Below are 12,081 nucleotides of genomic sequence, written 5' to 3' on the forward strand. Positions count from 1 at the left end.
GTGCCCTCTTGTCTTGCTGAGAGTTGCCTGGGAAAAGAGCCCAACCCCCCCCTGGCTCCAACCTCCTTTCAGGGAGTTGGAGAGAGTGATGAGGTCTCCCCTGAGCCTCCTCTTCTCCAGCCTCAACACCCCCAGCCTCTCCTCAATCCCTAATCAATCAATACCATGGCATCCTTGCAAGGTGCCAGGAGCTCTAAGGACTGTATATATCTGTACAGACAGGTAACATCTCATTCAAAGGACACTGATTTGCCCCTACTCTTCCCTATTCCTTTCAACACAGTCACCCTTCCTAAATGCATATACTCCTACCTCAAAATGTACCCTTGTGATGATTTACACTGAGAGTTCAGCCTGTGCATGCACTACAACTGAAAAGCCTTTCTCTGAATCTTCTTCATAGAAAACAAAGTATCAGAATAATGTTCATATTTTGAACGATACTTCAACTAAGATGATTGAATTAGTGAGCATCAAATGCAGATTAATGGTTTAAAATGGATGCTGAACTAGAAGCCTGTGTTATAGAACAGCTTTAAGTTATATGAACCAGTCAAGCACTTTCAGTGATTGGGCTCTTTGCAGCAGAATTCAGTTTTAGTTTCACTGCTTCAGAGAGTCAGAGGCCTCAACATGTGCCAAACTTCTACCTTTTTATTCCAGCTGGAGAGCCTTGCCAGGGAGTAAGCAGCTCTTGGCAGATTCCAGCACATCCATGCTTTACAGCAAACTTTCACAGCTTGAGAACTTCAGTCTCTCTCTTCTGACTTATGCCAGGTTAGGGTTAGGTTTATGCCAGGTTTAAGTGGATTTAACCTGAGTCAGTGCTACAATGAATACAACAAAGCTAAAAAACTTGCAGAAACTACCAAAGCTCAACCATCACTAAATAAAGTAAAAAATAAGGCACGAAGTGCATCATTGCTTACCAGCTGCAGGTTCTTAAGACTCATTTCTAATGTCTGATTTTCAAAGAGTGTAACATTCAAGGAAGTGCTCAGATGGAATTAAATTATTTTAGAGCAGTTCTACGTGGCATACCTAGGAAGCATGCACAAGTTTTTTCTTAAACTTTCATTAATGAAACAAAAATCTTGGGAGAACAGACGTAAAGAAATCATTTGTGACTGTTAGATGAAAAAACATCTAAGAGGGAAAAATAGAGTGCAAAGGTTGTGAAGATCACAGTTCTATATGTTTTTTTCAGTAGTGTCCCATGGCACGCAAGACACACTTAAAAAATAGAGTTACTATATTATAGTTTAACTTATACAGCTCTGAGCAGAATTCTAAAGACAGCAAAATAATCAACAGTAATCCATTTTTGTTGAGCAGCCCAGAGCCTCCCTGAACACACAGCTCCTTCACCCTTCAATTTAATCACTCAGGAATGTATGAAGAAGGAGTAATCCTTTATGTAGTATATACATAAAGTAACCTGGATGCATTACTATGGTATCTGCCCAAGATGATTCAACACTGCTTCACCTCTAAATTTCCCACTAATTCTACCCTGGCATTATCAGCAAGGCAGATCAAGCAGGGGAGAAAAGCATAAAGAAGGCCATACCATTAGCTCAGACACACTGTAAAGTCTCTCATAGCACTTTAAAGAGTTCTTAAAATTCATGAAAACTTCATTTATGTGAAGTCTCATTCCTACACAGTCTGCTCTGAATCATTCTTCAGTGGGATTTCCTCTGTGATCAGCAGTTCTAATAACCAGGCACTACAAAAAGGTTCTGCTCTACTTGTGCTGGGGTGATTACACAGAAACCTGACAGCCTGTGCAGAGATGACTGTGGGTATGTAATACTGGAAATGTATAGGAGATTATTCATCTATTTTCCATAACCTCTTTGTCCTTTTGCTCCCAATGGAATGATTTTGCAGTGGCATAAGACAGGGTTTGTACAGCCCAATATAGGAGCCTGGAAGGAGCTAATGGGCTGCTGGCTACCTAATCAGCTTATCATAGAATCATAGAATGGGCTGGGTTGGAAGGGACCTCAGAGATCATCAAGTCCAACCCTTGCTCCACTCCCCCCGTGGTTCCCAGCCCATGGCACTGAGTGCCACATCCAGGCTCTTTTGAAATAGCTCCAGGGATGGAGAATCCACCCCTTCCCTGGGCAGCCCATTCCAATGCCTGATCACCCTCTCCAGAAAGAAATTCTTTCTCATGTCCAACCTAAACCTCCCCTGGCACAACTTGAGACCTCTTGTGCCCTCTTGTCTTGCTGAGAGTTGCCTGGGAAAAGAGCCCAACCCCCCCCGGCTCCAACCTCCTTTCAGGGAGTTGGAGAGAGTGATGAGGTCTCCCCTGAGCCTCCTCTTCTCCAGCCTGAGCAGCCCCAAAGAGGTGAACAACAGACTTCAAAGGAGGAACAAAAAAGGAAGAGCCCTGCTTGATTAGTGCTTAGCTAAGAAAAGGAGTAGACTAGGAGAGAACACAGGGATAACAGCTCCCTGCCAGAGTCCCTTGCTAGAGAGGTGCCCAGGTGGCCAAGAAGGCCAGTGGCATCCTGACCTGTATCAGAACAGCGTGGCCAGCAGGTCCAGGGAAGGGATTATTTGCAGCAGACAAACCTTCCTTGGGGCACGGCGCTTCCAAGTCAATCAGGTGTCCTTGCCAAGGTGCACAAACAGTGCTCCCATCTTGCTGCCTTTAGACTTGGCTACACCTTGTTTGGTGCTTCTGCTCTGGACTCAGGTAACCACCTCCTCTGGCTGCTCCAGAGTGAGCTGAGCATGCCTTGGGAAGCTCACCTTTTATTGCCTCCCAATCCTGCTTATGTGCAGCTGGGCTCAGCCCTAATTGGGCACAGGTGGGGTTAACACAAGCTCACACCTCCCACCTCCTAATTAGCAACACCTGATTGCCTCATTTCACTGCAATTCTTCCCCTGTACTCAGCCCTGGTGAGGCCACAGCCTCTGAATTACAGAATTCAGAAAACAGTGTTGCAGCAAATCTGGAAATAAAAGAATCATCTGAAGAAACTAGGGACATATTTACTAAAACACTTCAGAGAATCATGATTTCTCACAATATATACAAAGAAATAGAGAACAACAAGGTAAAATGTAAGTATTTCAATTCATCCAAAAATTAGTGGTGCTTTATTTGGATACAAGAATAATACGAAGCTGGTGTTCCAGCATGTACTGAGGCTTCATAAACTACAATATTAGAATGAGAGAGTTAAAATGAAGGGGAAAAGGGCAAAATGTAGAAGGTTGGTAAAAGTCCTTAAGATGGGATTGTGCCAAAAGGATACAGTCACAGAATCCCACTTCCCACTGTCTGCTGTTCTAAAATGCAAGAAAATGCAATGGTTGTTCATACATCAATGTATCCCAGCTTCTCTTGAATACCCATTATTAACCAGTGACTGCTCAACACAAATATTTATATTGAATTTCACAGGTTATTAACAGCTGAAATTTCAGTTTTGACCTCCACTTTCCTGGAACATTCTGCACCACATCTTTACTGACACCTGAAATTAACTGTATCTGATCAAGTACCCTGACCTGATTTTGACCCAAGATATCCCAGCACCTTCTCCTGTGTACTGAATCATGTAAAATCAGCTAGAAAGCAAATTCTACAAGAAACCCAGCAGTGGGTACCTATCTAGATGATATCAGACCTCAGTATTTATAAATTATGTGCTAGGTATTGTTTTAGCTCCACAGAAAGCAGTAACACATTCTGAAAGGGAATTATGCAGCCAATATTCTATCAAAGGTAAAATTAGAGACACTCGAAGGAAGACTAATTTATAGACACTGAAATGAAGCATACTTCACAGAAGTAGAGACCAAACTGGCAGAATTTTCTGTTGTTAGGATTATCATCATGTGAGGTACTGCATCAAGACTAGGTAATTTGGGATTTGTGCTTGCATGTGAAAACCACAGTAAAAAAAAAAAGCAAGTACATGCACACGAGATGTCAAGCACAGGCTGATCATCTGCTAAAATGAAAATTAATTTTCTTTTTTTTATATCCACTGTGCTACACTTCAAGTTATTAACTTACATCTTCAGGAAATCTGCTATGGACAGTTTAGCACTCAGCTCACTGAACATATACACAATATTTGATAATTTCAGGGCCTTATTTAGCTGTTGCTACAAATTATTATTCCAGTGAATGTCGTAATATATTGGGCAAGGTTTCTGCAAACCAAGTTATTTTCTGACAGGAAATTTTTGACATAGTGTTCATTCACCTTTGGTAGTAGCACACAAGTTGTGTGTTATTTACAATTTTTTAGAACTGTTAGATTTGAGTTTTGAAGTACCTTGGATTATTTTGCTTTAGTCCAGAAAAAATGTAGCCATTTATGTGATGAAACACATGATACAAATCCTGTTGCAAGTTATAAGAGCATAAACCAAAGCTAACACTTCCTTACCCAATTTAGGAAAAAAATGGGCCTAAATTTTCCCCAGTTACACAACCTGTAATTATGTAGTGGAACAACACCAAAAGCAAATTAAAAAAAAAAAAAAAAAAAAAAAAAAAAAAGCAGCATGAAAGTTTATTTCATACTTGAAACTAAACAGATTCAACGGGTTCTTCAACTAACCATGCACATCTAGTAAGATGGAAATAGCTTAAAGCCAAAGAAAATTTAAAATAACAACCCTGTAAAAACTACAATGACTTTACATTCACATCCTCTATTACTTTCTGTTGATACTATGGCATTGTATAAAGGACTAGAATGACTCAAAATAGAGTATTTTGAACAAGTTACTTGAAATAGCTAGAGGAAAAAGGATAATGAGAACAGTAGGAATTTCAGAAAATTGTAATAAAAAAAATAGGTCTCAACACTTAAATTCTAAAGCCATCAATTCAGAATACAAAATATCCACTGAAGGTACATGTGAAATGTAAAGCAAAAACAGATATTCTAAAGCTATCTGAAGTGGTTACCATCAGAAAAGAATCACCTAACCATGCTGTCCAGTGCAGTTACAGAATACTAAAGTTAGATGCAAAGCTTTACGATAAATTCCTGTAATTAACAAACTCACATACCTGGACAAAAAAAAAAAAAAAAAAAAGGCCCTGCTGTAGCAGAGAAGGACACTCTGGAAAGTTTGTTATTTTACTCCCAGGGGCCTTTGATCATAGAATTGTACAATGGTTTGGGTTGGAAGGTACCTTAAAGATCGTATAGTTCCAACCCTCCTGCATGGGCAGGGACACCTCCCACTAGACCAGGTTGCTCCAAGCCCCATCCAGCCTGGAGATGAACCCTTCCAGGGACTGGGCAACTACAGCATCTCTGGACAACCTCTGCCAGTGTCTCACCACACTCACACTAGAGAATTTCTTACTAATGTCTAACCTAATTCTCCCCTCTTCCTGCTTTACACCATTATCCCTTGTCCTATCACTACATACCCTTGTAAAAAATCCCTCCACAGCTTTTTTTGCAGGCTCCCTTCAGATACAGGAAGAAAGCTGTTACCCCGGTGCCTTCCCTTTGATGGTTCATCACTGGAACCCATGTCCCCGGGCTGTCCCACCAGCGGATGCTCCTGCGGCACAGCCAGCAGACACCCCGGCTCTCTCCTCCCCTCAGCACCCCCTGAAACACACCCCAGGCACCACGCTCCTCTGGAAAGCTTCCCCACCTCTGGAAAGCCTTCCCCACATCCCAGCGGAAAGCTGCGGGAGAGACAGCTGCCCCCGCTCCGGAAAAAACTGCAAAAACCCCTCAGCTCAGGAAGGAGATTGAGGTGCTGGAGCGGGTCCAAAGGAGGCAACTGGGCTGGTGAAGGGACTGGAGCACAGATCCTATGAGGAAGGGCTGAGGGAGCTGGGGGTGTTGAGGCTGGAGAAGAGGAGGCTCAGGGGAGACCTCATCACTCTCTACAACTCCCTGAAAGGAGGTTGGAGCCAGGGGGGGGTTGGGCTCTTTTCCCAGGCAACTCTCAGCAAGACAAGAGGGCACAAGAGGTCTCAAGTTGTGCCAGGGGAGGTTTAGGTTGGACATGAGAAAGAATTTCTTTACTGAGAGGGTGATCAGACACTGGAATGGGCTGCCCAGGGAAGGGGTGGATTCTCCATCCCTGGAGATATTTCAAAAGAGCCTGGATGTGGCACTCAGTGCCATGGGCTGGGAACCACGGGGGGAGTGGATCAAGGGTTGGACTTGATGAGCTCTGAGGTCCCTTCCAACCCAGCTGATTCTATGATTCTATGAAAACACGAACACGCGTGGCCGCGGCTGGCCTCCATCCCTCGGCAGCAAAGCCAGCCGAGAAACGAGGCCCCCGGCTGCTTCCACACGTGGCCCGCTCCCCTCGCAACGCCGCGGCCGGCACCGGCACCAGGACCAGCACCGACACCAGGACCAGGACCAGCACCGTCCGGCACCGCCCACCAGCACCGGCACCGACACCAGGACCAGGACCAGGACCAGCACCGTCCAGCACCGTCCACCAGCACCAGCACCAGCATTAGCATTAGCACTAATATTAGCACCACCACCAGCACCGGCCGGCACCACCCACTAGCACCAGCACCAGGGACACCGCGGCCGCCCGCCCGCCGCCTCCTCCTCCCGTCCCGCTGTCCCGCCCCTCCGGTCCCCGTCACCCACCTTCCCCCAGCGGCACCGGGCGGGGCGGCAGCGCGGCCTGGCGGCCCCATGCAAGCGGAGGGAAGGGCGCGGAGCTGGCGGCGCCAGGTGGGCTGCGGACCCGGGGACTCCATGGCCGCGAGGCGGCGGAGCACTCGCCGTGGAGGGGAGGAGCGGGACGCGGGCCTTGCCGGCGGAGGCGGTGGCCGCGGAGGATTGCGCCTCTCGCGGGCGGCTCCGGGCTGCCCGCTGAGGAGAGGGCCTTTAAACCCTTCCCGGCCCCGCGGTGTCCCGTCAGCTGCCGCCCGCGGGGGCAATGCCTCCGGTCGCGGGGTGCCAGCCCGCCCTTCCGAGGCCGGGGGGATGATGGTGGCGCTGAGGCGGCGGTTCGAGCACCGCTGGCCTGGGGCGGCCTCTGCCCGCAGCGCGGCGGGCGGGCGGGCGGTGTTGGCGGAGCGGGGCCGCTCCGAGCGGGAAGCCCGCCCCGAGGGTGGCAGCCCGGGTTAACGCGGCACCCTGCTACACCGAGCAGAGCTGTGAAATTTGTCGTGGTCACTGACACATTTTGGAAGACTCATCTCACGGTGCGTGTTTGTTTGTAGGAAAGAAACACGTTCTGAGGCAAGGAAAAGGATGAAATTCGGCTGCCTCTCCTTCCGACAGCCCTATGCAGGATTGGTCTTAAACAAAGTCAAAACAGTAGAGACTCGCTGGAGTCCTTTGCTCGCGGGTTATAAGAACTGCACCATTGCTCCTCACATAGCGGTCAAGGACTGGGAAGACGAATCCTGGAGAGAAATTCTTTTGGATAGGTTTGGGATGACACCAACGCAAGTACAAGATCTGCTGGATAAAGGCGAAAAATTTGGCAGAGGAGTTATTGCAGGTAAGCAACCTTGGGTTGTATTTTCCAAGCCCCCTTTTGATCTGTTAACCTCCTCCAGTCAAATACACATCTGCTTTAAGCAGTTATGCTCATCAAAACTTTGTGTTAATGCTTTCTTGAAGTAGTGGTGCCAAAGCTGTGCCGGGGGGGCTGTTTCGATTCCTTATCACTTTAAGGTGATGTCCATGAGAGAGGTAGTAAAAAAAAATATATTTTTTTTTTCATTGTGTTGGAAATGTAAAGTATCTTTGATCTTTAGGGTAAAGGATTTTTCTCAGGCCTCCATTTTAAAGAAACACTCACTCCACTGAAAACTTGAGACTACAACTCTGTGCAATAAATAAAACTGATTTGTGCTAAATTGCCATCCAGTAAGAGAGTACAATGTGGGTTACATATAATTTTGCTGCGTGACAGAAAATGTCAGTTCCTCATTTTTTACATGCTGAGCTTAGGAACTCTTGCTGAAACCATGAAACCATTTTACAGTACTTGTAATCTAGTGAAGTCATGAGACATTGCAGTACTTTGCATGTCATGTTAGGGTATTGCATCAATAAATCCTATTTCAGTTCTACAAATGCTCACATTATTTGGGCAGTGGTTTGTTTCTGTAACACAAAGCTACGATGGAGTGGTGTTTCTTTGCTTATATTGCACTGAAATACAATATATGTTGCTGTACTGGATGCTTGCCATGTTTTTATCCAACACTGATTTTGCACTCTTTTCTTGTAGTCTCCTAATATTTTGTTACACCACCTATATTGGATTCTCATTTGAACATTTTTGGCTCTTCCTGCACAACAAATTACTTCTATTACATAATACAAAAAAATTGCACTCTTTATACAGTTCTGGAAATGTTTGTGTACTATGCAAAAAGCAGGTGTGTGACCTTGACATAAATGGCACACTAAATTGTGGAGTAGGTAACAAAGTTTCTTCTACCTTTATTTTAATGTTTTCCAACGTTAAACAATGTAGCAGTTCCCTTTCATGACATTAAAATGGTTCCAGAGAGCAGGAATTTTCCTACAGTTTCATGATTTTAAAATGTTCATAGAATATTGTTCTGATTGGAGCAGAGAGAGTTTTGGTTTTTTGTTTTTTTAATGCAGCTGTTTCAAGGCCAAATCTAGCTTAGGAGTTTTACAGTCAGTTGTTACCTCCTCGGATGCAGGCTTCTTGTGAATATTATAACTGCATGTTTCACCTGTTCTTCACAAACTTCACTTGAGCTGTAGAGGCCATCTCCTGCAGGGAATGACACTGGTTTGAGGGCTGCATGCTCCACACTGTGTTCTTATGCTATCAAATTACCTGTTTTATATGTCCTCTGTAAGGTTTACTTTGGAAAAAATTTCTACAGGAGATCAAACAGCCAATTAACTTTACCTTATAATTTTATGGTGCAGGATTAATTGACATTGGAGAGACATCCCTGTACCCCGAAACCTTGCCCCCTGAAAAGATTCTTGATCTGGAAAACAAAGCTGTCCTCAGTAATCTAGAAGAGAAATACTTGACTGTTGTTTCAAATCCAAGATGGCTCCTGGAGCCAATTCCTGCCAGAGGAAGAAGAGGTGTGTGGCAGGTGGACATCCCTGAAGAACTGATCCCTTTGGAAGTGTAGGTGTTGTGCCTCACTATGATTTTTCCAACCTCAATGCGTGTGTGTAACTCAGGAGACAGCATCTTGAATATCCATGAGTTGTTTAGGATTCCCTTCAAAAAGGAATTCTTAGAAATAGTAAATGCATTTTAAGAACTCCTCTTTTAAGTCAAAATAAAGAAGATGTGATTTTTATGACCATTACTGGAAATGACGGTTTACTCGATTTTTTTCTATAAAAATAATTACGTTAATATGGGGCTTTTTAAGATGTGGTTGTGTGCCAGTTTAAAACATGAGTAAATGCAACTCTACAATAGGATGCATGCACCTGTGATCATGTAGCTCTGCTCAGGGATGTTGTACAGAATGCTGGCAATACCTCTGGTCTCACCACCCCTATGCAAAGAAAATCTTGTGTGGGTTTGTTGAGGAGCTCTTATCAGACAGATGAACCAGTTGATCCAGGACTAACTGACTAGGAGTCAAAACCTGCTAGAAGCTGAGTGTTGGGTCTAGAAAGGATTGGTTTTGTGATGTGGTTTGTGATGACCCCACCTTCTTCCTTCATCACCCTCTCGGGTGGTGAAAATGAGAAGCGAAGTTCCAGTGTGCATGAGGTGAAAGCTGAAGGAGTTGGTTTTCTTGGTAAGGGCTGGGACTGGTAGAAATCACTCCATGACTGCCAAATACTGTTACCCCAAGTAACCTCTGGTTCAGATGCCCTTGCCCCTTGGCTGTGGGTCCTTCTCAGCCTTCCTGGTGGCAAGTTGCCCTGTCTGACATCAAAGAGCAGAGCAAAACCTGAGCCGAGCAGAAGTGTTGGGAACTGGGCAGAGAGGGGGACTGGGTGCAGGCTGAGGGCATTGGTCCCATGAGAAATGCAGCTTCCCCTCTGGCCAGGATTTCATGTGGGAGGAGGCACTGCCAGCGTGGGCCTGGGGTCTGGGGGGGCCATGGCTGTGTCCCTCAGCAGGCCAGTGTCCCCACAGTGGGGCACAGGAGCAGCAAAAGGCTCTGGGAGAAGAGGGAGAAAACAGCACCCAGAGACTCTGTCAGGGAAATGGAAGTTTATTTCCTTTTTCTTGCAGGAAAAGACGATTTGAGGCCTGCTAGTGCTGCCGGTGGTGCCGCAGCCTCTTGTGGGGCCGGGCAGAGTCCTGGGGGCTGGGATCCCTCCTCTTTGGGGGGCGCTGGGGTCCCCCGGGTGAGCTGTGCCTACCCTGGCCAGGCCCCGAGGGAGCTGCTGCTGCCTCCCGGGGCTCCTCCTGGGGCTGCTCCTGCTCTGTGTGTGTGGGGCAGCTGGGACCAGGTTGTTCCTCCAGGTTGGAGCCTGCAGGGCTGCTGGGGGAGACCAGGCTGCTGTCAGGTGTCCCCACTCGGGAGCTACTGCTGGAGCTGGAGCTGCTCAGACTGATGGAGCTGCTTGGACTGCTGGAACCGCTCAGGCTGCTGGAGCTGGAGCTGGTCACAGGGCTCTCACTCTCCTCCCTGGCAGCCTGGGAGCGCAGAAGCCTCCGTGCCTCCTTGCTGCACCGGTGCTGGATGACTTTGATGAGGTCCTGGACCAGCTCTTGTGTGTTTTCTCTGAAGCTACTCTGCAGCTGCTGGACCAAGGCCTCCTGGACCAGCCCGCAGCGGCACAGGTTGCACACAGTCAGACTTTCTAGGGATGTTATCCGCCACCACTCTGCCTCATAGATGGCCTCCAGCTTCTGGCGCAGCCAGGGCCGCACAGGGTCGAGGAGATGCTCGTGTTGCTGGAAGAGGGTCCCCCAGGCCTCAGGCAGGAGGCTGCCCACGGGAGCCCTGGCCTCAGTCCCTACAGCCCCCTCCTCAGCTGGGGACAGCATCGCCTGCGATGCAGTGGACACCCCGGGGAGATGGGGGTTGCTGTTGGCCAGGTGTCCAGAAGCTCTGCCTGCCCTTCTGGCCACCAATGGCTGTGCAGGGCCAGAGATGGTGTACTTCAGGTAGTCCTCTTCTTCCCGCACAGAAAACTTGAGTACCTGCATCTCTGCTCGGCAGAGGGGACAATTTGATGACCTTTGTGCCCAGCGCAGGATGCAGCCCAGGCAGAACTGGTGTTGGCAGGGCTGCACGAAGGTGACACTCTTCTGATCATCCCGGCAGATGGGGCAGCTCCACTCTGTCTCCGTGGCCATGTTTGTGCTCAGCAGAAGGTTGGGGAGAGCCAAGGAGGAGGAACTGCCAAAGTGTGTCTCGTGCTGCAGAGTGGGTAGAGGCCCTGGTCACTCACTGTCCTGGGGAGAGCAGGGCATGGGAGGAGAGGGGAAAAGGGGAAGAGCTGCCCAGGTCTCTTGGAAGACACCCTCCTAGTTCCCCAACGCCATCATCCACCCCCCAGCCAGCCCTGAGGGACGTTTCCCCTCACATCTCACCTCTGCTGCTGCAAGCCCACCCCGAGATGGCTGAGGGCCGGGAACACACAGGGAATGGCTCTGGGCCGGGCACCAAGAGCTGCCAACAGCAGCCCCCAGAGCATCTCCAGCACTGAGAGAAGCCTCACTTCAGACCTTGCAGGCACCCTCGTCAGGAGTCAAGGCACGAGGCAGACTGAGCCAGGCTCTGCTGGCACCCAAAGCTAAGCAGGGAGGGACGCGAGGTCACAGTGCACCAGCTGGTGATGTCACCCTCCACCACTTGGTGCTGTCTCAGCGAGCCTTTCTCTCCCCTGGGCACGTGGCATCAGGAGAAAGGGAAAATGTCATTGCTTGGTCTCAGCTTCTGTATTTCCCTGTGGCTCTGTTTTGGTCACCTGCAAGGCTTGTCTGTGACTGTGTGGCTCATCCTGACCCCTTTGCAGATGTGTCCTGTGAGGGGGAGTGTGGTGGGAACAGTCAGCTTGGGCTGCCTGTGGCTGGAGGACATGGATCACAGATCAGGCTCCACTTGGAGCAGGTGGGACCCTTAAGGGCTGCAGTCTGTGGATAAGCCCAAGCAGGAGCA

The 12,081-nt window shown here is 48.0% G+C and overlaps 2 protein-coding genes across 2 annotated transcripts; one reads left to right on the plus strand and one right to left on the minus strand.

The window, feature by feature from the left end:
• Nucleotides 1-6,612: 6,612 nt before the first annotated feature.
• LOC139802587 (protein EOLA1-like) lies at nucleotides 6,613-9,322 on the plus strand. Its single transcript, XM_071757898.1, has 3 exons — nucleotides 6,613-6,718; nucleotides 7,213-7,496; nucleotides 8,915-9,322. The coding sequence occupies exons 2-3, from the start codon at nucleotides 7,244-7,246 to the stop codon at nucleotides 9,130-9,132; spliced, it is 471 nt and encodes a 156-aa protein (XP_071613999.1). The 5' UTR covers nucleotides 6,613-6,718; nucleotides 7,213-7,243; the 3' UTR covers nucleotides 9,133-9,322.
• An 842-nt stretch (nucleotides 9,323-10,164) lies between these two features.
• LOC139802404 (E3 ubiquitin-protein ligase Topors-like) lies at nucleotides 10,165-11,898 on the minus strand. Its single transcript, XM_071757547.1, has 2 exons — nucleotides 11,514-11,898; nucleotides 10,165-11,339 (listed from the first exon to the last, which is right to left on the minus strand). Exon 2 carries the CDS (start codon nucleotides 11,274-11,276, stop codon nucleotides 10,224-10,226), a length of 1,053 nt encoding a protein of 350 aa, XP_071613648.1. The 5' UTR covers nucleotides 11,277-11,339; nucleotides 11,514-11,898; the 3' UTR covers nucleotides 10,165-10,223.
• Between the last annotated feature and the right edge of the window lie 183 nt (nucleotides 11,899-12,081).

Source organism: Heliangelus exortis, chromosome 14 (genome assembly GCF_036169615.1).
Source record: "Heliangelus exortis chromosome 14, bHelExo1.hap1, whole genome shotgun sequence".
Lineage (NCBI taxonomy): Eukaryota > Metazoa > Chordata > Aves > Apodiformes > Trochilidae > Heliangelus > Heliangelus exortis.